General features: G+C 54.3%; 1 protein-coding gene across 3 annotated transcripts in view; it reads right to left on the bottom strand.

Moving 5' to 3' along the window:
* Positions 1–23,085, bottom strand: part of ACTN1 (actinin alpha 1) — a 98,339-nt gene extending 75,254 nt beyond the window's left edge. The window contains exon 1 of one of the 3 annotated variants that reach the window (XM_004426278.3): positions 22,687–23,085. In XM_004426278.3, the coding sequence (XP_004426335.1) occupies positions 22,687–22,791 (105 nt within the window). In that variant the 5' untranslated portion in view covers positions 22,792–23,085. The remainder of the gene's footprint in view (positions 1–22,686) is intronic. The other 2 variants (XM_004426276.3, XM_004426277.3) reach the window with 2 other exon arrangements.
* Between the last annotated feature and the right edge of the window lie 1,361 nt (positions 23,086–24,446).

Below are 24,446 nucleotides of genomic sequence, written 5' to 3'. Positions count from 1 at the left end.
TATTTCACATTTTCGTCCCAAATATCTAAATCCTGATAGTTTCCAAACCACCTTCTATGTATCTAGCACTAGATTAAAATGTTAGCGAGGCCTTCAGAATCTTAGAAATATAAGCCTACAGCTGGACAGCCAATGGCTGAGAAAATATTTTGGGTCAGAGGAAAATGAGGTGCCCACCCCCCCAGGGAGGAGGCGCCTAGGGACAGCCATTAAGAGGGACTGCCCCAGCTCAACCCCTGCCTGACAAGAATCAAACAGGCTCACTACAGCAGCACACCAAACCACACACCTCCACACTCTCGGGGTGGTAGAATTTCAGGCAATCCTTATTTTCTTCTTTGTACTTTGCTGCAGTTTCCAAATTTTCCACAATAAATTTTACTTTCCTTTTTCATTAGCAAAAAAAAAAAATAGGTTTTGTAATGCGAGTAGCACATTAATCTAGTCTGTCTTTCAAAGACAACCGATGAATATATAAGAGGACTCATAGAAATGATCATCTCCTTTGACCGCTAACTCAGCTCCTAGATATTATCCCAAAATGCAGGGAAATGTCCACGTGAAAGGAATATTTATCGAGGGATTATCTATGACAGCCTGAAACTGGAAACCATGAAAATGCCCAATAATGCGAGAATTAAGAGGAGAGTGGAGGTCACCTGGCTAAGGAGTGAGGCAGCCAGTAAAGGTGCCATGCCCACACCCAGCCCCCACTGACACACCGTTTCCTTCCTGAACGGCCTCCTCCCTGCTCTGTGGCAAGGAGCCCGAGGCCACACCTTGTTGAGACCCAGAGCAGATCCAAAAGAGCTTCTAGAGGATGGCTTTGGCCTCCACGGCCTTCCTTCTGAAACACTGGGGTGAGCCAAACTCGTTTTTCTGACAAAATAGCAGCTCTGGCCCTGCCCTCAAGCGCCCAGCACCTAAAGCACACAGTTCTCTTCTCAGTAAAGGCCTCAGAAAACCTCTGAACAAGGGCCTGGGAGTTCACACTGACGGCTCTCCAGCTCCTGTCAGACAACTCTAAGTGAGAGAGGAGATGCTGAGGAGCATCTCAAGGACGGAGGCCTCACTTAGGCCGAACATCTAGAAACAGCTGGACGAGATTTCCTTATTCAGCTCCCCTCAGAAATGCCTTCACACAGTGTGATTCCACACCAGGCCTCTGGCTCTGCTGGGGGTTGATTTAAGAACCAACAGACAAAAAAGGTCTCTGCATGTTCCATGAAATGAATACTGATGGCATCATCCACTGCACAGCTCTCCTAAAATGGAAAAGCCCTCGGTGTTCAGTGCTTCCAAAGTGTCTCTTTCCCACAAACCGCTATACTTCCTTTTTACTAGGAAATAAACATAAGATCATTCCAATTTCCCCTTTTATTTTGGCTGCCAGGAAGCTCGGAACTAGGGTCAGTGCTGACCTACGAAAACTAACCTCTTTTCACATTGTTTTCTCAATGACCTCACCCCCACCCTGACAAAGCTCCAGATCTTCTAACTTTAATTTTAAAACTCTGTTGTACATGAACCTTTCAATGTGTTCTCCTCAAATGCTTTTGGAAAGAGGCAGGAAAGTACAAACAAATATATATTCAGGAAACAATCTCTATACTTGGATCTCACTGTCTCCAGGGCTATGTAGCTATATAAGAAAAAATGTCTTTGATAAAATGCCAAGTGGGGAAATAAAAAAGCAGAACTAAGTTGCACATACGCTATGATTACTCCTACCAAAATAATGCAGGCACGAGGATAAAAACAAAATAGGTTTCTGAAAATACAAATAGTTGTGTTTAGGTGAAAGGGTGAAAATGGTTATTTTTCCCCCCGAAGTTATTTTCTGAAATGGAAACAGAGGCCCACGTGAGTGAAGCAAGCAGGCAAGCAGACGCTAGAAAAGCAGAGTCCCCCAGCCTTTCCCATGTCATCCCCCAGGTTGCCACACTGCGGGGAGGGGACAGGCTACAGCCCCCGTCTGGACCCTTCGGGACTGGAACCTAGCAGGTGATGGTCTGCGTTTCTTAGGGTCTTGGGGAAGATGCCTGGTGCCCTGAAATCACAGCTGTTTGAGATTCCTGCCATTCCCTGTCAGTCAGTGGCCGTGTTCTAAGCCCTCCCTCACAAAAACAACAAACTGGACACCTGGACACATGGAGGGGAGGGGCAAAGGCCCTGCCATGACCCCTGACCTCCAATGCCTCGGGCTTGATTGGCACACTAGTGACCCCTCAGCCTTCCCATGTCAGATCAAATGCCACTCCCTCCAGGAAGCTTTCTTCATCCACCCCTAGAAACTACCCCCACACCCAACCAACAGACATTCACGAACGGCCTACACTCCTCCTCCAAAACCCTCAGCCCACCTGAAACCACATCCTCAGCATCTGTCCAGACCACAGGCCTGTGAGCCCCGGTCCCAGCACAACTGTAGTTGGTGCCCTATCCAGGAGCTCAGTGGCCAGCAGATAGGATGGTTCAGCCCCTGCTGAGGGCCAACCTTTGGCCAACTGGACTAGAGGCTTCCTCCTGCCTCCACTGGAGTCAGGATCCCCCAAGCTGCCAGAGTGGCTGGCAGCTGACTCTGCCGCCTCCATGTCCTCTCTAAGGACAACAGCCCACGTCGGGCAGAGAAGTGTCCTACAGTGGTCCAAGAGGGCACAGAGGCAGGGTCTGCTGCTTGGCTTCTTGCCTAGCCCTGGAGAGCAAGCAAGACCTCGAAGTAGGCTGACTCATCACCTCGCAAGTGCAGTGAGCTCATTCCCTGCCAGGGCATCCTCGGGATCGGAAACCCACAGCAGGGATGGTTCCCATGGCAACGGGCCAGCACCTCCTCCACAGCCGCCTTCCCTGGAGCACCATTGGCCTGTGCCCACGGGTCACTTCACCTACCCTCCCCCCGCCTAAATCCTTAGAACAGAGTGAGGAGGAGCCCCGAGGGCCAGGCAAGGCAGAGCACCCCTCCCTCCACCTCCTTCTCACCCCAAGTCTACTTAAACACATTCAAGGCCAGGAAACTCACGACCTGACAGTTCATCCTCCTTTGGAAAGTTTGACTCTGAGAGATTCCGAGCTAGACTCCATCTCCCACACAACTGTCACCGATCCCTACTTCTCCCCCGCGGGCCTACCCCACGCGGCAAGTCCAGCACACCCTCTTCCATTGGGCAGCATGGAGCCTTCTCCAAACAGCTGGGTTCTCATCCTTCTCCACCCTCTAGGTGAGAGTATATTGGTCTCTAATCCTCTCAAGGCACAGTGCCCAGTTCAGACAGCTGTGCACTGAGCAGGACTTGGGACAAGCCAGGCATCCACTACTGCCCCGAAGATGGCCCAAGCTTGTCCCTCTGCGACTCACCCTGTACTCACTGTCACCAGCCCCAGGCCTTTCTCTCCAGCTGCTCCCTGCCTACTCCTTCACACTCATCTCCTGCCCCTCCCTTCCCAGAACCTGACACTCACTGTGTCTTGCCTTTGGTCACACTCTTTGCCTGACCCACTTCCCCCACCTTCACCAACACCTGACTCACTCTTACATGGTCTCCATTTAACTTGTAGCTCACAGTAGCACCTCCTCCAGGAAGTCTTACCTGTCCCCTCCAAGGTGCGTTGGGGCCCTCCTTGGGCTCCCGTCACCATACTGCATAGGACATCTTTGAACGTGACAGGCAAATGCCAGCTCATGGGTCTCTCACCCGCTGGCCTCTTCAGAGACCGAGGATCATGCATCTGGCCCTTATCTGAAAAGAGCAAGTGCTTAATATTTGTTAAATCTGGGTGGCAAGCACGTGGGCAAGCACGTATTTGTTTTACTACTCTCTACACTTATATTTGAAATGTCATAAAAAGAAAACAGATGATCCACAGTAAATGTGAATTGAGTAGATGAACTATGGTTGGCCGCAGTGCCTTTGGCCCCAGTGGACATGTTTGTCCATCTCATGTGTCTGCTGAATTCATCCTTGTGAAACATTCCTCCCCCTGAGCCCAGCGCCCCTGGTCAGTTACAGAACACCGTGGGTTCAAACCCTCAGGAGAGCACCTGCATCGTGCCTGGCACGGCGGCAACACGAGCGGGAGTTTTTATCAGCACTAAAGTATCATTTCATCTCCACTTGCCTTTTTCCACTTGAAGTTCCTAGCAGTTCATACCAGCTCGCTAATCTCACTGTAAATTAACCCAGACGGCTAAATATGACAGGCAGGCTCAGTCACTAACTCTTGAAGCTGGGTAATGGGTACGTGGGGATTCATTATACTATTCTCTACTCCTGTGCTTGAATTTTCCATAGTAAGTTTTTCCCTTGATTCATTCATTCAGTGTTAATTCTAACATTCCTTAAGTGCCTACCACATGCCAGGCATCGTGGATAAAGAGAGATATAAGAAACAAACCTCCCCCGTGAATTGATAACTTAATTAAATGCTAAGTCATTTGCTATCTTACCCCTCCCTGGGAATGAAACGCCTAATGGCACTTGTGACGTGAGGCCAATGCTGACCTCCCCCAAGGAACAAACAGCTCATGAGGGGCTTCGGCACTGTGGCCCTGGGCTTGTCTTCCCAGCCCTGCCTACCCCACCTACCTGTGACGTCTCCCCCAACACTGGGGCCTCCCCACACTCAGCAAGTGGCTGCAGGAAGCCAAGGGTGGGCCTCGGGGCTGCTGCTGATCTCCCACGCCCACAGGAAGCCACGCCGGAGCCCTCCAACTTAAAGGCAACTTTCCCTCAAAGGGCAGGGATGCAAACGCCCTTCATTCTGTCCTTGCCACTTTTCCTAGAACCCGCTCCGTACCAGGTGCTAGGCCAGCTTTGGGGATAGAAATGGAAGTCACACGGATGTTCCTGACCTGAAAGGAATCATGATCCTATTGACTAGAAATCCACGGACTTAAATCCTAGCTATGCCACTTACTAGCTGCAGGACCTAGGGCAAATTACTAAACCTCTCTGGGCCTCAGTTTTCCCATCAGTAAAACGGGGATACTGGTGCCCACTTCACAGGGTTGTTGTGAGGATTAGATGTGTTAGTACATGGAAAGTCCTTGTCCCCGTGCTTCTATGTAAAAAGCTAAGGACAGTGCCAGGCACACAGCATTAGAAGAACTGGTGTGTATAACAGTATTTTCTTTTTAATTCATCAGGATCCCATAGCCCCTGTTAACAGGTCTAGGTGACAAGAGGCACTGAAACACTCTTTATAAAGAAGAAATCACAAAGGCAAGGCCAGATCCGAGGGACAGGCTCAGACTGGCTTCTGGCCGTCCTTGCATCGCTGTCTTCTCTTGCCTGAGCTTTTCTGAGCAATGCCCCAGCCACAGCCTAATGGGTGAGAGGAGCCCATGAGCCTGTAAAGGCTTTGCACCCGGCCTCTTCTCTCAGAGGAGGCCAGCAAGGCTCCTTCATCAGAGAGACGCTCCCAGCCCGCCCAGACCGGGATGCTGTAGCCAGGCTGGAAAGTGTTTCATTGTCGTCGTCGTTTTGGGTTTTGTTTTTGTTTTTTTGGGCCAGCTGCCACTTTCTGCTCACTCTGGGCGTTAGGTGGCGTGCCCCTCAGTCTGCTGAGCACTAGCCTTAGCGTGTTCTCTGACTTCTCAGGGTTTTGATTCCCTCACCTGTAAATAGGACTACTACCTCCTACCTTGTTGTGGGGATGAATAAGACTGTGCATGTGAAACAGGCTGCACAGGCCTGCAACAAAGAGGGGAAACACTAGCCGGGCTGTTTCAGAGGGCGGGGGCCTGGAGCACCTGTACAGGTGCTGGGCGCAGGAGCAGCCCAGCCCAGAAGAGCCCGTCTGGGGCAGCCAGCGGAGGCAAGGCCAGCACCCCTGTGCTCCCAGGAAGGCGAGAAAACCGTCCCTCCCAGAGGGAGGGCCCAGCAGAGCCTCATTGCCAAGACCATCTGGGAGGGTGGCCAGTGCCTGGGGAGGTCTCTGTGGGGCAAGAGGGAAAGAGAACAGACCCGGTGATAAAAAGCCCCCATCTGGCTCTGAGCGCCCCCACCTCCACAGCGCTGGGACCTGCAGTGTCGGGGACCAGACAGATGGCCACTTTCTGGTTCCTCAGGAAGGTATGTGTCAGGAGAGAGGTATTTGGGGCTCAAGGAGGGTGGAGGTCCAGCTCCATCTCTAGTGAGGTGCTTCCCTTCCCCAGTCAGGGCCAAGAGCCACCAAGCAGGAGGGACCTGGCAGAGAGGTGGCAGCCAGGGCAGTGGTTAGGAGCGTGGGCTCCGGCCAGGCAGCCCTGGGTTCAAAGGCCATGACCCCACTCAACAGCTGTGTGGGTTGGGTATATTATTTAATCTCACTAAACCTCAAATCTCAATTTCTTCTGTAAAGCAGAGATGAAAATGTAATAATATCTATATTTCATAGGGTGGTTATGGCAATTCATTGATATAATGCATGTAACAGACTTAGCACAGGGCTGGGCACGTGGTAGTGTGTTAGCCATTAATATCAGGACTAGGACCACCAGTGCCACCAGCGCCACCAGCACTTGTCCCTGTGGCTCGTTTGTAGCTCCTCTCCTCAACTACAATCTCAGGAGCCAGTCCCAGGAACATCTGAGTGTAAGGGCAGCCATACAAAGGGCCGCCTGCCCATCACCGCCTCCAGCCTGGCAGAGCACAGCGGCCATCATGTGTGAAATTCACCTGAACTTGACCACCCATACACTAGCCAGAACCCCAGCAGCTCCATCTGCCTTCAGAGCACAGAGGCTCACCCTGCCTGTCTGTCAGCAGGTGTTCTGGAGCCCAACCACAAGGATGACTACAGAAGACGATTTATGTGTGCCCAGAATAAACAGTCCTTACCAAAACCAGCCCCACAAGGGATGAACTCACGGCAGTGTCCTTGGACAAGTCAGATCACTACTTAGGACCTCAGTCTCCTCATCTAAGAGGGGAGGATCAGGTGACAATAAAGTGTCCTTCCGGCGCAGGCATTCAATGATTTGATTTCTTCAAACTACTACAAGGGAAAGGGTTAGGGCTGGGTTCCCCGAGTAAACAAAGTGAAAGACAAGGCAGCCTACTGACACCAGCCCCTTGAGCGGATTCCAGCTGAAATCCTTGCTCCCTGGCTCCAGCAGGAGTTTCTCCTACCCACTGAGCCCACAGGCAGGTCACCTCCCTCACACTAGGCCTGAGGGACAGCCAAGCCTACACAAAAGACCAATTATGAACGGTCTACCTTGTAGTGGGCAGAGATGCTCTCCCCACTCCTCCTGAGCCACCCCCAGGCATCCCCATCCCCCGGACCACACCTGGAGCATCCAGGCTAGAAGGCAGAGCTAAGGGACCCTTCGCCAACCCCAGACAAGGCCTCCCCCACTCTCCCCTCCCCAGGCACCTGGCTTCCCACTTGGCCACACCCCAAGCAGGCATTTCCAGAGTAAAAGAGCACTGCTGCCCGGGACTTGGGGAAGGGAAGCTCATTCACCTGGCCCCACCCACTCCCTCCCCAGAGGGTGAGAACAAATTCCTGAAAGCTGAGGCCACAGAAGACTCCTAAAGATTAGAGTCTGCGTGTTAGCAGAATGGTTACTTTCAGAGCCATGCTGGGAAGCCCAGGAGTCAACCTCAAGATGACCTCCAGAAGCACTTGACTCTGCTGAGTGACGCCCCCACCACAAGAGGACAGACACACAGAATGCTGGCACTGACCCAGATCTTAGAGAACATCTCCATGTGATAATCCAAGTCCAACATCCCATAACCTAGCCCCTTCCAGCATCACACAGTAGCCACGGGCAGCAAGACAAGACCTCAGTCTCCTACGGCCCTGTTAGGCCCTGTTACGTAACGCACGACCGTTCTCCCTGGTCCGACAGACAGGACAGGGTCCTCCCAAGCAGTTCCCTGGCCTAATAGTTCAAAAAGGAGTCTTTCTACACCTACTCCTCTCCTAAATGCCACCATCCAAAGTCCCAACAGAAAGGGAGCAGGGCCGGCCCGGTGGCTTAGCAGTTAAGCGCGCGCGCTCCACTACTGGTGGCCCGGGTTCGGGTCCCAGGCGCACACCGATGCACCGCTTGTCCGGCCATGCTGAGGCCACGTCCCACATACAGCAACTAGAAGGATGTGCAACTATGACATACAACTATCTACTGGGGCTTTGAGGAAAAAAAAAAAAGGAGGAGGATTGCAATAGATGTTAGCTCAGAGCCAGTCTTCCTCAGTAAAAAGAGGAGGATTAGCACGGATGTTAGCTCAGGGCTGATCTTCCTCACAAAAAAAAAAAAAAAAAAAGAAATCATTTTCTTTAAAAAAAAAAAAAGAAGGAAAGGGAGCAGAAGGCAGGTGGACCAAGGTCCTGCTGGACCCCACATACTGCGAGCTGGAGGGTTCTGCCTGGTTCCACACCCCCGAGATGCTGTGGCTAAGGAGAGCAGGCTGCTGATGTCCACCACTCGAGAGAGAACCCTCAGCACTGGAGCTAGAGGGAGAAGGAAAACCGAGGCCCAAGTCTTACTTCCTTTGAGGCCCCCAAACCCACACAAGAGGACCAGAAACTCCCTAAAATTTGTCTGAAGTAGGGGCCCGAGCCAAATGCAATAAGGGCAGGGGGTAGAGGGACGTGTCAGCATGGTCCGTACCTCAGGAGAGGAATCTGAAGTGGGCCGCTGACCAAAAGAAAAAGAAACACAGCTGGACTGCCTAACGGAGCTGGGGGCCCTGCGCTGGCTCCCGGCCACCCTGCAATCAGACACCCCGGGAGGGGGTGCGGAGCGGCGTGGCAGGGCCTCAGGTCATCCCAGGCTCGGGCCCCATCCCAAGCATGAGGCCAGCTTCCCTGGCCTCTGGCCTCTTGACTCCAGGGCACAGCTCTGAGCCCTGCTCTGGGACCTGAATTCAGCCCCGTCACTGGAGTGGCCCTTGGTGACTCGGACCTTCACTACCCAGCACCTCAGCCTCTGCCGGACATCTCCTGCTGGACTGTGGCTGCCACATCCCCCCAAAGGCACTCGCCGTCACAGGCTGCCACATCCAATATTTGGGAGCACCTACCATGTGTCAGCGGGAGACTCCTAGGGAGCCAGCCGTGCTCGGGGTGCAGGAGCACATCTCCCTCTTACTAAGGGTGGGCCCCTCAAATAGAGAAAGAACACAGCTTTTATTTATTTTAGGGGGAGGGAGAGGAGATGCTAGGTAGAAAACAACAGCAAAGTCACAGTCTAGGTCACGACCTCTAGAGCAGCCGGCAAAAACAGCCCCAACTCTTCCCCCCGCCTACATCTACCTCCTCTCTGAGTAACTCTGAAGTGTCAGCTCACCTGTTAAAAATGCAGATTCTCAGGCCCCACCCTAGACCTACCCAATAACAAACTCTGAGGATGGGGCCCCGCGACCTGTGTTTTCACAAGCCCTCCAGGTGATTCTGATGCACATTCAAGTTTGAGAACCACTGTCCTACCCCACAAACCACCCCTATCCTTCTAGGCTTCAAGGCTCTGGGATGAGGTGACATGAGTGTGTCTGGATCCCAGTGGCACAGCCTCCAGCAGCCCTGGATAACAGACTCCTTACAAGGGGGCCCCAGGAGACCCCACAAACCCACTTTCAATCATCCAAGGAGCCCCACGTCAGTCACAGATCAGTGACATCCCGAGAACCCTCCAAACGTCCTTAGAGCCAAGTTTCACAGCAGTGCCCAGAGCAAGTGTGACGAGGTCTGCCAACACATCTGTCCTTCCCAGCTCTCCCTCCAGCCCATCCTCTACCCAGGCGCTAAGTGAGCCAGGAATCCCAGCGGGGACACGGAGACCTAACTGGAATCCCACTGGCTGCCCCTGGGGCCCAGCCAAGAAGGACTCAGCCGTGGCTCCCCACCTCTGGCCTCTTCCAAAACGCTACGCACAGAGAACGACCAACTTCCAAATGCTGCAAAACGCCACTGTGGGATATAAAATATAAAGTCATGTAGAAGCATTCCCAAATTCACAGTAGCTTTCTGCCATTGCATATTTGCTTCATCAGGAAGAATAAAAGGACAGATTCTCCCCTAGAGGAGGAAAAACAGCAAAGTGGTGTGAGTGCCTAAGAACCTGACTCTCGGAGCCCCAGGGAGAGGGGAGCTGGCAAGAGTGCAGGTGCCCCAGGGGATGGAAGCCAGGGGCCAAAAACACGCATGGGATGAAAGAAAATAGGAAACTGAGACCGACTGCTCCTGCCCTCCCTCACCAAATACCAGCGAGTCTTCGAACACCGACAGGGGGCGGGCGGCAGGTGTAACACAGGGAGGCACCCGAAGCAGCAGGAAGCCCAGCTTCTGGTCCCACCTGCCACCTGTAAGCGGCTGTGCAACCTGGTCAAGTCCCCCAGGTCCTCCAGCCCCTGCAGCCCTGTGGTCTCATCTGCCAAACAAGGGGGCCAGGTCAGTCTGGACAGCTCCAGGACACTGGAAATGCGTAAAGAGAAAGGGCAGCGTGCACAGCGATATGTTGGGTATGACACCATTTATGTCGAGTTTTAAACAGGTGCAAAAATACAGACCACTACACAGGCAGGAACTATATAAATGTTCACTTAGGAATAAAAACACCAAACTAGATAGTGGTTAATTCCAGGGAGGGAAGGGAATGGGACTGGGGAGAAGAACGCCAGGGCCTCAGCTCTGTCTATGAAGTTCACGGTCTTTGTGAACTGGCCACAAGAGCAAAAGTCTAGAGACAATGGCGTAACCGCCTGAGCCTCTGCAGGCCTTTCTAAATTTCCTTACCTCCAGCTAAACCACCTCATAAGGGTGTTATGAGGATTAAATGAATTAGTATCTGTGAAACACTTAGAAACATGCCTGACCCACGCACGGTACCAGCTTAGTTCATGCTGGGGGCAGGGATGGATGCTCAGCTCCATATTCCCAGATATACTCCTGGGCCACAAGGTGGGCCTAAGCTGGGCCTTCTCCAGAACCAGCAGCTTCCGTGGAAAGGGAATCGGGGGCAGGTCCCCCAGCCAGGCACCCCTGGGCCCCACTGTGACCCCACTATCTGTGCCAAGCAACCCCACTAAGGGGGTTCCAGACAGGCCCAGCAAACTGAGACCCCAGTGTGACATTCCTTAATTTTTTTTAAAAGCTGATTACGTACAATGAACCTCTAAATTTACTATTGCTTAACTTAAAAAAAAAAAATAGGTGGCTTTCAGTGGGGCTAAAGTTTAGAATATTATCCACATTTCTAAAGAGAGGCCTCATGCCTGCGAAAACACCTCCAAACTGTCCCAGCCCATATCCAGGAGGAAGGGCAGGAAACCAGGGGTCTGGCCCCACTTCCCCTGCTCCGGGAAAGCAGGATTCACAAGCCACCTCCTCCATCCCCCAGCTCCCAGGGCCAAGTCTGGAAAAGCACTTTAGGTTCCTGGAAAGAAAGTCCTTTCCGAAATATCGGGAAGTCTACTGGAAAGTGCCATTATATATTATCTGGAGGATGTATGCCGTGTTTGAAAGGGAGCTGCTACTCTGCCAAAGTCAAGGCAATAGCCAAAAACAACAGAGGGGCTTCTCAGAGCGACACACACACACACACACATACACACACACACACACAATGTGCCTGCATTCACGCTGACACAACACACCTGCACACAGACCCGGACAGATGAGAGGTCAAGACAGCCAGACGTTGGCAAAGGCTGCTGCCCTTCCCCCCAATGCACCCCCCCAGGCCCTCACACTGGGGGGTGGTAGGGACCCCTTTCCTGGTGTGGAACTTAGAAGAATTAAAAGCCCCACTTCTTCCTCTATTCCCAAACCACAGGCTGTTCTGTGTGGACACTTCCACATCGGACATAAGAAGAGAAGATAGAGTCTGACAGTAACAAGCACCCCCCACCACAAGCAAGGCTCTCTCCTAAGATGGAAAGCCAAGTTCAGCAGGAGCCCTGCCTGAAGGCGGCCACCCACCTCGACGTTCCCTCCCTCATGTCATTTCACCTACAGATGATTTGAAAATAGAGCTCAGCACCGCTCCATTCTACTCCCATTGGTTATAATCAGCTTTACAGATGGCTTTTAAAAAATAAATCTTCAGGCCCATAAAAATGCTCCCCTGCAAGTCCTGGCCTGGCCTCAAATCACAGGCCTGTGACCACACTCTGAACAGCCCCACAGCACCAACAACCACGAAACAGGAAAAACAAGGTGGAGGGGAGGCAGCTTGTCAGAAAGGCTCCCTTTCCCCCATGACGGCTGTTCCACCCTCAGCTGAACCACTTGGGGCCTCAGATTTAGACCCTGGGCCACCAGGGTCAAAGCTGGGGCTCAGGAAGGGCCCTGTCCTCCCTTGTGCTGTCCTCTGCCCTGGCTGCGGCAATGACAGCCAAAACTTCTCACCCCACCCAAAGCCCCCAAACTTTCCCTCACCATCTTTCCGAACAGTCTCAAGGCTTAAACACGAACCTCCAACTTTGGGCTCCACGTGCACAGGCTGTTCCAATCAAAATAAACACTGGGCCTCAGCTACCTGGTCCAAGGCCCTCAGGTTCCCCTGGTGACCAAACAAAGGGAAGAACAAGCAGGTGAAGCTGAAGGAACCACAGCAGCAGAGAAGGGGACGCGCCTGAGTCTTAAAGCAGGGAAGCCCGTCCCCGAAAGCGGGGGTCAGCTCGAGGAGAGGGCACCGGGGACACGTGGGGCCCTGCAGGTTCAGGAGACCTGAGTCTATTCCCGATGGTTACTCCTTCTACTGAAAAGTGTGGAGAAATACAACTAGAAGCCTCCACTACCTTTTCAACCAAGAAAAGGAATTCTGCAACACCCACGCCCACCCCCTTAGCCTCACAGACCCTCCAGTCAGACCCGGATTCAAAACCAGCTCTACCCCATTCAGGCTGCAAGAGAGACCCTGGTAGAGTCACTTAACCTTTCTGAGCCTTACTTGCCCTGTCTATGAAATGGGGATAAGACCTCACAAGTGTGCTCACCATGATTAACGGAGAAAACCGCATGTGAAAGCAGAAATGTTAAAAATCATGAATCACAGAACAAGTACTTCATTATATACCATCTTGCATTGTTCCTTATTATTTCATTTATATAAGCTTTGTTTCTCAATTAAAACATAAATTCCAAAATAGCTAAGGGGGGCCGGCTCTGTGGCTTAGCGGTTAAGTGCGCGCGCTCTGATGCTGGCGGCCTGGGTTCGGATCCCGGGCGCGCCCCAAGGCACCACTTCTCCGTCCAGCGCGAGGCCGAGTCCCACGTACAGCAACTAGAAGGATGTGAACCTATGACATACAACTATCTGCTGGGGCTTTGGGGGGAAAAAAATGAATAAATAAAATCTTTAAAAAAAAAAAAAAACAAAATAGCTAAGGGTATGTCTGTACGTCCGGTTAAGAGTTGAGTTCCAAGGTCAATCTGCCAGAGTTCATTCATAACCTGGCTGGTCAATCTGGGGCAAGTTACTTAACCTCTCTGAGCCTCAATTTCCCTGTCTGTAACAAGGAAACTAACAGTACCTTCCACAAAGTGTTGTTTGACAGACTGAGGTATTCCAAACCATGCAACCCCAATCAGTGTGAACTATTAGTCTTTTTACTTATTTGGGGAACCAAGACGTTCTTAATAAATACCGGTTGCTTGGTATTTTGATGTAAAACAGATAACTCTCCTCTCTAGTCTCCCTTCTCTCATCTTCTCTGCCTTTCTCAGGAGGTAGGTAGACAGTATTTACATTACCTCCCAGATCTTGGGCTTGTGAAATGCTTTAAACCAAAATGAAAGGTTCCCTTTAAGGACCAAGGGTACTAGCACCTTCGTTCCCAGCCCTTTCTCACTGTGTGGCTGTGAGCCTGTTATTTCATATCCCCAAGCTCAGCATCTTCATCTATCAACTGTGATCATCCCACATTCCTTATAAGGCTGTTGTGAATGTTAAATGAGGCGCCAACAGAACACATCTAACACAGAGGCCATGTGCAAGAGGGGTTTCTCCAGGTCCCCCACCCCGGACCCCATGGGGGACAGGCCTGGAGAGGACTCCACAACCTCTCAATGAAGAGCAGGTACCAGCCCAGAAGTAGCCCACTGTAACCAAGGACCAAGCAGGCGGTTTCCAGGGTAACAGCATCCTCTGCATCTATTCCCCATCTCCATCCCCAGCTGCCTTTTATTCTCTTCCCGCCTCTGTAGTGGGCTAAGTCACCTTTTCCCACTATTGCTAGGCAACGTCTGAGGTGGTGCAGCTGCCTCCTGGGGGAGGACCCTGGCCCTGCCCTCCCCTCCCCATGCCTGGGGCCTTGGGGAAACCTGCCCCACTTGGCCCCCACACTATTAACCCCGGCGATGGCAGAAGGTAAGAAGCAATCGCAGGCCTATAGGGTCTACAGACACAGGTTCAGTGGGTCTTGGCCTTGGGGAAATAATGAAGCCCCCCAACCCAGCCTTCAGTTTGTCTGTGCTCATCTGTGATCTGTTCTTACACAGCTTCCAAGAAAAGAGTCACATCATGCCTTTTATGAAAACCGCCTTTCTTGATTATTTTCCTCTTCTACTCTCCCACTCACTCACCATGAACCCAGATCCCTGACCTTAGAGTAAACAGTGGACACACGAAGGAGAGTAGGAGGGACGAGGGTGGCAGAGAGCACCAGAAACTCAGGGAGGGGCTTACCTCGGGGAGGTGGGATGTAGGCAATTGCCATTTTCTTCTATTACTTAGCATTTTGAGGTTTTTTTTAATTGAGATATATTTACTATACCATAAAAGTCACCCGTTTAAAGCACACAATTCAGTGGTTTTTAGAATATTCACAAGGTTCTGCAACCACCACCACTCTGTAATTCCAGAACATTTTCCTCACTGGGTTTTGTTTCATGTACGTTTGTCTTTGGTTACGTGTTCTGAGATACACGAGAATCTGTGTTACACGCAGCAGAGCAAAGTGGCAAGGAGACAAACGCAGGAGCCCTGCTGCCCAGCTTCGGATCCCCGCTCCACCTCCTGCAGGCTGTGTGATCTTGGAAAAGCTACGTAGCTGCTCTGAGCCAGTTCTCTGACCTGTAAAATGGGGTAACAGGAGTCCCCACCTCACAGGATTAGACGTGTGAATGCATACAGAGTCCCTACGACAGTGCCTAATAGTTAGCACGTGCTCAGAAAGGGTGAGCCACTGTGATATTTAGGAGAAAAACATCTTTTTTTTTTGGGGTGAGGAAGATTCACCCTGAACTAACACCTGTGCCAGTCTTCCTCTATTTTGTATGTGGGTCACCCCCACAGCATGGCTGACAAGTGGTGTAGGTCCACACCTGGGATCTGAACCTGCCAATCCAGGTGACCAAAGCGGAGCACGCTGAACTTAACCACTAGGCCACAGGGCCAGCCCCAGGAGAAAATTTTTTTAACTGAAAAAATCCAGTCATGCTCCTGGCTCTGGCCTGGGAAGATGACCCTGCCCAGGCTGCTGGGGACTGCCATTTCTGCTCATTTGTCTGGGAGGGGGCTGGAGGTAGACTAAGGCCGTGCCTCTCCCACCCATCCCCTCTGCCACAGACGACACCATTTGGGGTGGCTGGAGGGGGCACACAGAGGGGGCAGGTTGGGGTCATGACTGTTGCCCACATGGCTTTGGGGCCTATGCAGCACTGTATCAGCCTTGTCACGCCCTGCATATCAAGATCCCACCAGATAATCCCCAGCCAGGACATGACAGGGTAAATCTGGCAAGACAAGGCAGAGAGGGCAAGACAAGGCAGAGAGGGCCTGACCAGCCCTCTCCGTATGTTTACTCCCTACCTGCAGAGAAGGAAGGATTCAGCCTGGGAACCAGGCAGAAGTCTTGGCCATGTTAAGAGGAAGGTAGGCTTCCAGAGTGGCTCGCTCCCGCCCCCACCACTCCCACGGCTCCTTGCCTCAGTCAGGGCCAGGTTTGGACAATTAGTACTTAGCAGGACACCGGCACCTCGGCTGATGGAGACACAAGCCTGGGCTGAATCATGAGTCTGATGGGGTAACCCAGCTCTGACCAGGACTAAGGAACCAGGCTGAGGGGGTTTCCTCTGCCTGCGGCCTCCCAGCCATGCCCTCTCTGGGGAGCTGCAGACTAAACTGTCCAAATCACCTCCAGCTGTGGGTGCCGGGCCGCCTCCAGTGTTCTTGGGGAGTAACTCAGCCCAGCTCACAGGGCCCCTCCTGCAGAGACGTGGGCCCACTGACCACACTCAGAGGGGACAACAGCCGGGCCAGTGGGGAAGGTGCCCTGATACCACAGCCCCTCAGCCGCATGCCGGGTCCCAGGAAAACCTTGGGTAGATTACACGTGGAGGCAGCTCAAGTGGGGTTAGCTGGCTGGGGTGGTCCCAACACCACCTGTCCGGAGGCGGGGGCCCCAGAGCCTAACCTGTGAGCTGTACAAACAGTGTGGCCTCTCAGAAAGGCGAGAGGTCAGCTCTGGGAGGGACAAAGAGAATGGGAAAGAAGGACAATGAGTCACAACAATGGGGGGGTGTTCCCCAGCCTGTAGCAGCTTGCAGGCCCCTACAGGGATGACTCACTGTTGCCCCCTGCTCTGCCCTTCCAGTCCTCTCCCTTCTCCCCTACTGTCCTACCCTCCGTTACACACACACACACAAGCCTCACTGCCAGCGAGGCTTCACGGCAGAACCTTCCAATCCTGTCTATCCCTTGAGATGCAGCTCAAATGCCACCCGCTCTTCACCTCCACCACAAGCACAGTGCTGGCTCCTGCCCTATAGTGGCCGATGCCACGCCTCTGGCCATTACTGGCCCCGCCTGCTATGATTTTCTGTATCTTTCTGGTCCCTCTTTACCTAAACGATCCCACATGGGTGGAGCATCTGGTACCTAATAGGGTTTCCATCAGCGTTCACTGATTGACTCCACAAGGAGAAATCGTCAATGCTCTTACACTATTAAGGACTAGAAGGTGGAGGATCAGAGACGCTGGGTCTTCCCTAGAGACACACAGTAGTCTGCCACGCCCCGGCTCCAGACCCACAGGAGGCAGCAGGTCTTGTGTGACAAGTCCTCAAGCCAGGCTTATGGTTTGTGGCCACTGGCCAGGCACCCAGTCCCCAGCCTTCCTGAAGAACATGGAAAGGGTTTGTCCCAACCACAAACCCCAAACTACAGGACGCCTATGTGCCTTGACATCCTTACACTCAGAACTGCCCCAGAAGGAAGGCCCCAGGGGCCTCCTCCCACCCCCCACCCCACCGAGCACAGCCTTGGCAGCCCCTCCTCAAGAAGTCAGACTTCAGGAAACCAGTTTCCTCGTTTTCCTTTTGAAAAGGCTGGTGACCACGGTCCTGCACAAGCCTGCTGGTCTCTTACTCCTACAAGCCCATCTCCAGGGGCAACAGCCCCTCGAGTTCTCATCATTCCTCAAAACTGGAAAATCTGGTTCCCAGTGGCTCCAGGCCTTCTCACACCTGTCTATCCTAGGGCAGCCTTGGTGCAGCCAGGAGCAGCCCCCACTTGCCTGGTCCAGGCCAGCTGGCCTCCACAGCCCTGAGGCCCCAGGCCCGTCCATCTCTCCTTCAGGCTGTGTCAATCGCCAGCCACCGGGCACTGTTCTCAGCACACCCACATGGGACAGGTTTTGGAGAGGAAACAGCTGCAGCAGGTCCTGGAGAAAAGCCCCCAGCTATTTAACGGTGGGGCCTGAAGACCCCCCCGGGTTGTCTCTTTGAGAGGAAATTCATACTTCAAGGTCATTTTCCCTGTCCTGTAACAAGCTGACAAAGCTTTCAAGCACTTTAACGTTCATCTCTCCATCCTGGATACCCGGGAGGCAGGGAAAAGACAAGGGGTTCTACACCCTTCTATAGGGGAAGGGACTGAGCAATCAGAGAGGTCAAGCAACACTGAATGAGCCAGAGCTGACTTCAGGATCAGAGGTCAAGGACTACAACTCCCATGCACTCCCAGGCAACTGGGGCTCCTTCTAAGATGGGTTTATATGCTACACCTTTTCTCAAAGCATATTGGGTAAAGGCCGTAGAAACTCTGGTTCCTCAAAATAGTTCACATTTATTGAGCACTCACTACCTGTCAGATGCTGTACTAAATTCCCTACATACATTATGTGGTTTAAACCTCCACTCAACTATATCAGTCAGGAATGATTACTATCTCCATTTCCCCACCAGCACTGTCAGGCACAGAGCAGGTAAGCAACTCACCCAAGAGCGCACAGCTAGTCAGCAGAGGGGCCAAGATTTGAACCCACTATGCCCAGAGCACATCCATCTGCTGAGGCTGGAGCCAGGGTACAGCCCCAGGATGGGGTGGTTTACCTGGAATGTAAGGCACTTCATCCCTATCTCCACCCCCAGCCAGGAGTCGAGAGCCAGGCATGATGCCACTTACCCAATTAGTCAGCGTTGTTTCCTGACTTACAGGCTGACTACAGGCCTGACCTACTACAGGCCTGACCCTGCGTTAGGCACTAGGGATTCAGCAGAGAACAGAACAGGCAGGGTCCCTGACCCCTGGACACCGGGACAGGGTGGAGCAGGAGGGAGTATGAGGATGGAGACCAGAGCCAGTTCTCTCCTGGGCAGGTTTTACCTCCACCAGGCAGCGCTCTGGTATTGGGGGTCCTAACATTCAGGGCAGACAGACGTCCCGCTCCTCCCCAGGTAAGCCCATCTCCAGCAGGCCTCCCTCCTTGCAGGCCTCCACCTTGACCGGTGGCCTTGGTGAGCTCCTGCGATGGCCTTGCAGTCCAGCAGTGAGTTTAAACAAGGCCGCCTGTCTTCCTGCCACCTGGCTGACATGGGTGCAGACTCGGGACTGGGGCCTATTTACCACCACCTTCATCCACCTGCCAGGGCCGCCTCTCTATTTCAACATCCATTAGCTCAACAAATATTGATCAAACTTCTACGCAGAAAAAACCCCAGGGCTGGCACCTGTGGAAATACACATTAAACCAGAGCCTCCAGGATTGAAGGGAGAAGAGAGAGAGAATAAAATTTAACAGCAGAAGCTGCCATTTTACATATCTTCTCCTGTCAACCCAGCACGGGGCGGCAAAGAGGGGAATTAGCTCCTTTTTATAAATAAGCAGCTAATTATTTATAAAAAGCTGCCCCTAGAAAAGGTGGCTTGAGAGCTCAGCCTCGAAGGTCAGGAAGATTGTGAAACCAGTGAACCCCCCCAGTCCACGGCATTCTGCGTCTGGAGGCGGGGAGCCCAGCCTGATGACCTCCGCACTGAAGCATTCTTTGAAGAAGGGACAAGCCACGGCCAAGCGATGCAGGTCATTGAGTCATGCCTCCTGCCTGCACAGACTTCTATCTGCATGTACACCAGGCCTCCCCACTCACCAAGGAAGTACTTCCTACCATGCATTTAATCCCATCCCTGTAGGAGCCCCGAGGGGGTTGGCAGGGCAGGAATGCAGCCCATTTACAGAGGAGGAAACCAAATGCAAGTGCTACAGGGACCTCACCTGTCTTGTTCAGTGCTCTATCCTGGGCACCTGAACCATGCCTGGCACAGAGTAGGTCTCAAAAAGTATTTGTTGAATAATCTAATACAAGCTCAGAGAAGTGAACCGAACTTCCCCAAAGTCTCACGCATAGTTGTGATTGCACCAGGGCTAAAAGCAGCGTCTTCTGCCTCCCACCCGGTAGCCTTTGTACCCCACTGCAGTGTGACCTCCACTGACCCTCCTCCTCCCCTACACTCAATCTCCTGCCTCCAGGGGCCGGCCCCGTGGCTTAGTGCTTAAGTGCGTAAGCTCTGCGGCTGGTGGCCAGGGTTCGGATCCCGGGGGCGCACCGACGCACCGCTTCTCCGGCCATGCTGAGGCCGCATCCCATATACAACAACTAGAAGGATGTGCAACTATGACATACAACTATCTACTGGGGCTTTGGGGAGGAAAGGGGAAAAAAAGGAGGAGGATTGGCAATAGATGTTAGCACAGGGCCAGTCTTCCTCAGCAAAAAAAAAGAGGAGGATTGGCATGGATGTTAGCTCAGGGCTGATCTTCCTCACCCAAAAAAAAAAAAAAAACAAAAAAAAATCTCCTGCCTCCTTCCGGAATGGCCAGCCTCTGTCCACTTGTCGGCTCTGGTCCCACTCAACCCTCACCTCCCATGGTCAGCAGAGAGGGTGTCAAAAACAACAAGCTACTTTAGGTCTGATCTTCCACATGTAATACTACTTCCTATTTCCCTACCACCCCACTGAGAACTCGGTGACATTTGCAGATGAGGAAACTGAGGCCCGGGCAAGGTAGCATTAAGAATTAATGGCAGAAAAAAAAGCCTTGGATTTTCTGAGTCAGATCTTTGCAGGCTCTGGATGCCAGGCCCAGCTTTCCTGCCTCCCTCACCAACGGGGGACAATGGAGGGGAAGGTGCTGCCCCAAACACGGCTGCATCCCTGCCCCACCAGCACCAGTCAGGACTCTTGGCTGCTTACTTCCCCCTCTGGCCCTCATTTCCTCATCCTCACGTGTGCCTGGCCCACAGAGCTGTTGGGAGCAACAACTGAAACAACATACGTGACAAGATTAGAACAGTGCCCGGCACACATCAGCCAATGCCAGCTCTCGGAACTGTTGAGTTTGCCCCTAGGTAACCAACTTTCCCAGACGACCCTGTTCCCACCTGGCTGACAGAGGCCTGATGCACACCCACCACCACTCGGGTCAGAGTTTTATGAATATACACACTCATATACATACAAACGCGCAGAGAGACTAGATAGTTTTTCTCCCCAACTACATGTAATACATTCATTCATTCATTTGATAATACTGAATGCTATGTGCAGGTCTAGTGCTCAGGGCCGGGGAGACAAGAGTGTCTGCTCCCAGGAACTCAGTCCCACAGCCCTTAAAAGGACCCTAATTCCTAATTCTTGGGCAGTCCTGTCACTCCTGCCCCAACTAGACACACAGTAGGTGCTTGTAAACAGGGATTTCTCCTCATCTTCTCCCCAAGGAAGGTCCCAAAACATCCACCCCCATCCTAATCCCACCCCTCCTGTCCAATTTAAAATCTATTCCCAAGAAGGCTTCACCTTGAACTAAAAAAAGAGCCCCTGCCTTGCCCTCACGGGAATCTCCAAATCACCCACTCCCCTCTCAGCTCCATCAACAGCCCAACAGTCCCAGGAAACAAGCGGGTGAGTGGGGGGCTGTCACAGCCTCTCCCCCAGCGCTCCCTGAGGGGCCGACAGGAAGAGGGGGAGGGGTGTTTAAGCAACTGCCACAGTGCAAAGAAGCCGGGGGACCATCGACGTCGCCAAATAGGGCTGGGCCCAGCAGAAGCTTAGCCCGGGGCTCAGGTCGCCGACTGTGAGGAAGCCCTCTGTGCGTGTGTTTTAAATTACCTCTGCTTGTCTGATGAAGTGAGTAAAAGGGAGCCGTTTCAGGGCTTAGGATTCCTGAGTGAGCTAATACAGGATGCCTTTGGCTGGAAAAAAACTTCAGTCGGCTCCCTAAACTCCCCCCCTTTTAAGTTTAAAAAAGGGAATGAATGTTACCATTTTTGGACATGAGCGTTCTCCCTCAAGCCCAGCCCTAACCGCACTATCCAGAGGGACGCGCCATCCTGTCCCCCCCATTCCCAGATCAGCGCGGGGGGGGGGGGTATAAAATGAGGAGGGACCGGATGGGAGCGGGCAGCGGGGGAGGGGGAGAGGGGGGTGTTCAGGGTACGTGGCCGCCTGGGGCAAGAGCTCACCGCGCAGTCAGGAAGCAGAGGCAGGGTTGGGGCGCCCTCCCCCCCAACAAAAAAGAGTGGTTTCTGACCTCTTCCTGCCATCGGCCACTGTGCCCGGGTCCCAATGCCAGCTCCGAGGCCAGCCCCCGTGGCGGAGCGCGCACCCGGCACACGGAGCCTGGGATGCGGCTCGGTGGCCAAGCAGAGATCCCCAATGAATGACCCAAATATCCCCGGAGACAATCCCTTGCCCTGGAGCCCCTCAACTCAGATCAAGTTGCCCAAATTCTCCTCCCAAGAATGTGCGGGGGTCGGAAGGGCAGGACGCAGACGCAAGCCCATCTCTGCTCTAAGCTACCAACCCACTGCGTTAAGCAATAAAACGGTTTGCCATCCTGACCCCGCCCCCACAGGGCCGTTGGGAGCCCGCATATGCCCCCCGGTTCTCTCAGCCCCAACACCACTCCAGCACGTCCATCTCCAGGGAGACTCGGGGGCGGCTGCTAATCCCTCTGGAGCCCGCTTTCCCCTCGGCCTGCGGGCTGGGAGGCGCAGAGTCCCGTGCAGCCTGTCCCCTCCAGGTACTGAGCCCAGGGCGGCCCAGGAAGCGCGCTGCCACCGCACGCCGTTGGAAGAGAGAACCAAGGGGCGGGGAAGGGAAGAGAAAATCGATCCGAGCAAGCAGCTACCGAGCTGGGGGCTCAATCCCAGCCTCTCGAGTACCGCCCCCGTGCCCTGCCCACGCCGGGACAGTGCGGCCGCAGCCGGGTGGCCTGGATCGCGGGCCCCAAGGCAACCTGCCCGCCGGCGGCCCCACCTCCCTGCGCTCGGGCTCGGCGTTCGCGGGCTCCGGGGCAGGGGCGCCCCCCCTACCGCCCGGCGCCTGTAACCCAACACCCCACCTCGCAGCGGCCGCGCATCTCCCGCCCCCGCTCGTGCGCGCCTGGAACCCGTTCGGAGCCCGGAGCTGCGAGCCCGGCGGGCAGAGCGGGCCGGGGCGGGGGGCTGCGGCGGGCTGGGGCGGCTGCTCACCTTTCTCTGCTGCTTCTCCCAGGCCGGGTCCAGGAGCAGGTCTCGATCCCAGTCCTCTTCGGGCTGCATGTAGTCGTTGGTTTGCTGGGAATCATAATGGTCCATGATGGTGCGCGCGTGCTAGGGGCTGGATTTCTTCCTCCACCTTCTCTCCGGGCTGCGGCGGCGGCTGCGGCTGCGGCTGCTGCTGCTGCTGCCCCGGCGTGGAGAGGGAGTCGGGCCGGGTTGGGCTGGGCTGGCGGGGCCGGGCTAGCTCCCCTGCGCCCGGTTCCGCCGCGGCGCTGCTCGCGAAGGCGGCTGCTGGCAGCGGCGGCGGCGGCGGCGGCGGGGGCGGCGGCTTTAGCTCGCGAACTGCCTGCCTCGGAGCCGGCGCTCGGACCTAATCTCCACGCACACTGAGTGAGGCGCACACACTCGCGCTGCGGGAGCCGAGGCGGGCGGGGGCGAAGGGAAGGGGCAGAGCCCTCCCGAGGTTCTCCATTGGCCAGGCCCAGTTGCCCAAACTTCCCCCCATCGCCTCTCATTGGGAATTCCTGGCATCCATCAGCCGGGCCGCGGCGCATATAGGTGCACTGGGCGGGCCCCTCCCGGCGCGCAGGCACCCGCCCACTCCCCGGGTTCCCACTCCCCCGCGGCTCATGTGACACCAGCTTAAGCTGAACGGGACCGAAGCTGGGCGACGCCTCCCCAAGCTCGGGGACCGAGCGGCAGTGCGCTCGGGAGCCCCAGGAGCCGCCGAGGACTGGACACGGTCCGCGCGGGCGGGAAGGCCCCGAACTCGGGCGAGCCGGCCTTATTGCGCTCCCACGCGCGCTCCACACCCCAGGCGGCCAGGGGCTGGAGAAGGGACGCGCGGAAACCCGAAAAGAATTTCATTTTCTCTTTCCCAAGGTCCGGAGAGGTTGGCACCCAAGTCAAGGGGGCGGGGAAAGCCGAAATGGAAAGGAATTTCCTGGGAATTTCCTGACTCCGTTCCCCTCAGCCCCCGCCCCGCCCGGCCCCGCCCGGCGCGACCCGGCCGACCCCTGCCCTCCGGGAGCCGGGTTTCTTGCCAGAGAACAGAGCTCAGAAACCACAGAGCTTTCCCGCCTCGCCGCAGAGTCCTTTCCGGCCCGCGCTCAGGCTCAGGGAACGGTTCCGGCGCGGGGCTTCCCAGGTGGCGCCTGCGTCGCCCAGCTTCCCGGGATCCCTCCCCTTCCCCACAGGCTGGCAGGGCCGGAGCTACCCTTGTTCACATCCGGGCAGCATCCTGAAAACTGGGAGGGAGAGCCCTGAGTGATCTACCTGCTCTATGCCCCGCTCCCAACACACACACACCTGACAGATGGGGAAACTGAGGCTCAAAGAGCTGAGCTTGAAAAGGGATCTAGCAGGTTCTCAGGACTCCACAGGTCAACCTGTAACATTATGCCTGACAAACAAAGGCTTCCTGTTATTGGAGGAGGAAAGAGGGCAGGATTGACTAGACACCTCTCACTACTTGGTGTCTGCCTGGGCTCCCTTCCTCCGCCTAGTGAGAAAAGGGTCTACACACGCTGCTCCAGCAGTGATGGATACCCGGAAGAGGCAGGCTGCCCATCCTGGGGGGTTCCTGGGAGGGATCCCGGACTGAGGAACAGTAGCAAGTAGACCTCCAATAGGTTATGCTCATAGTAGTGCTTAATTTATATGTGTGGCCTTGAGGGATGGCTGGGTCAACGGCAATAACAGCAAGTTTGGGGCCGCCCCCATGGCCTAGTGGTTAAGTTCCGCCGGCTCCA

Source organism: Ceratotherium simum, chromosome 24, assembly GCF_057802395.1.
Source record: "Ceratotherium simum simum isolate JZ-2026a chromosome 24, ASM5780239v1, whole genome shotgun sequence".
In the NCBI taxonomy this organism is placed as follows: Eukaryota; Metazoa; Chordata; class Mammalia; order Perissodactyla; family Rhinocerotidae; genus Ceratotherium; species Ceratotherium simum.
The sequence above is the reverse complement of the archived record's forward strand: the minus strand, read 5'-3'. Positions and strand labels throughout refer to the sequence as shown.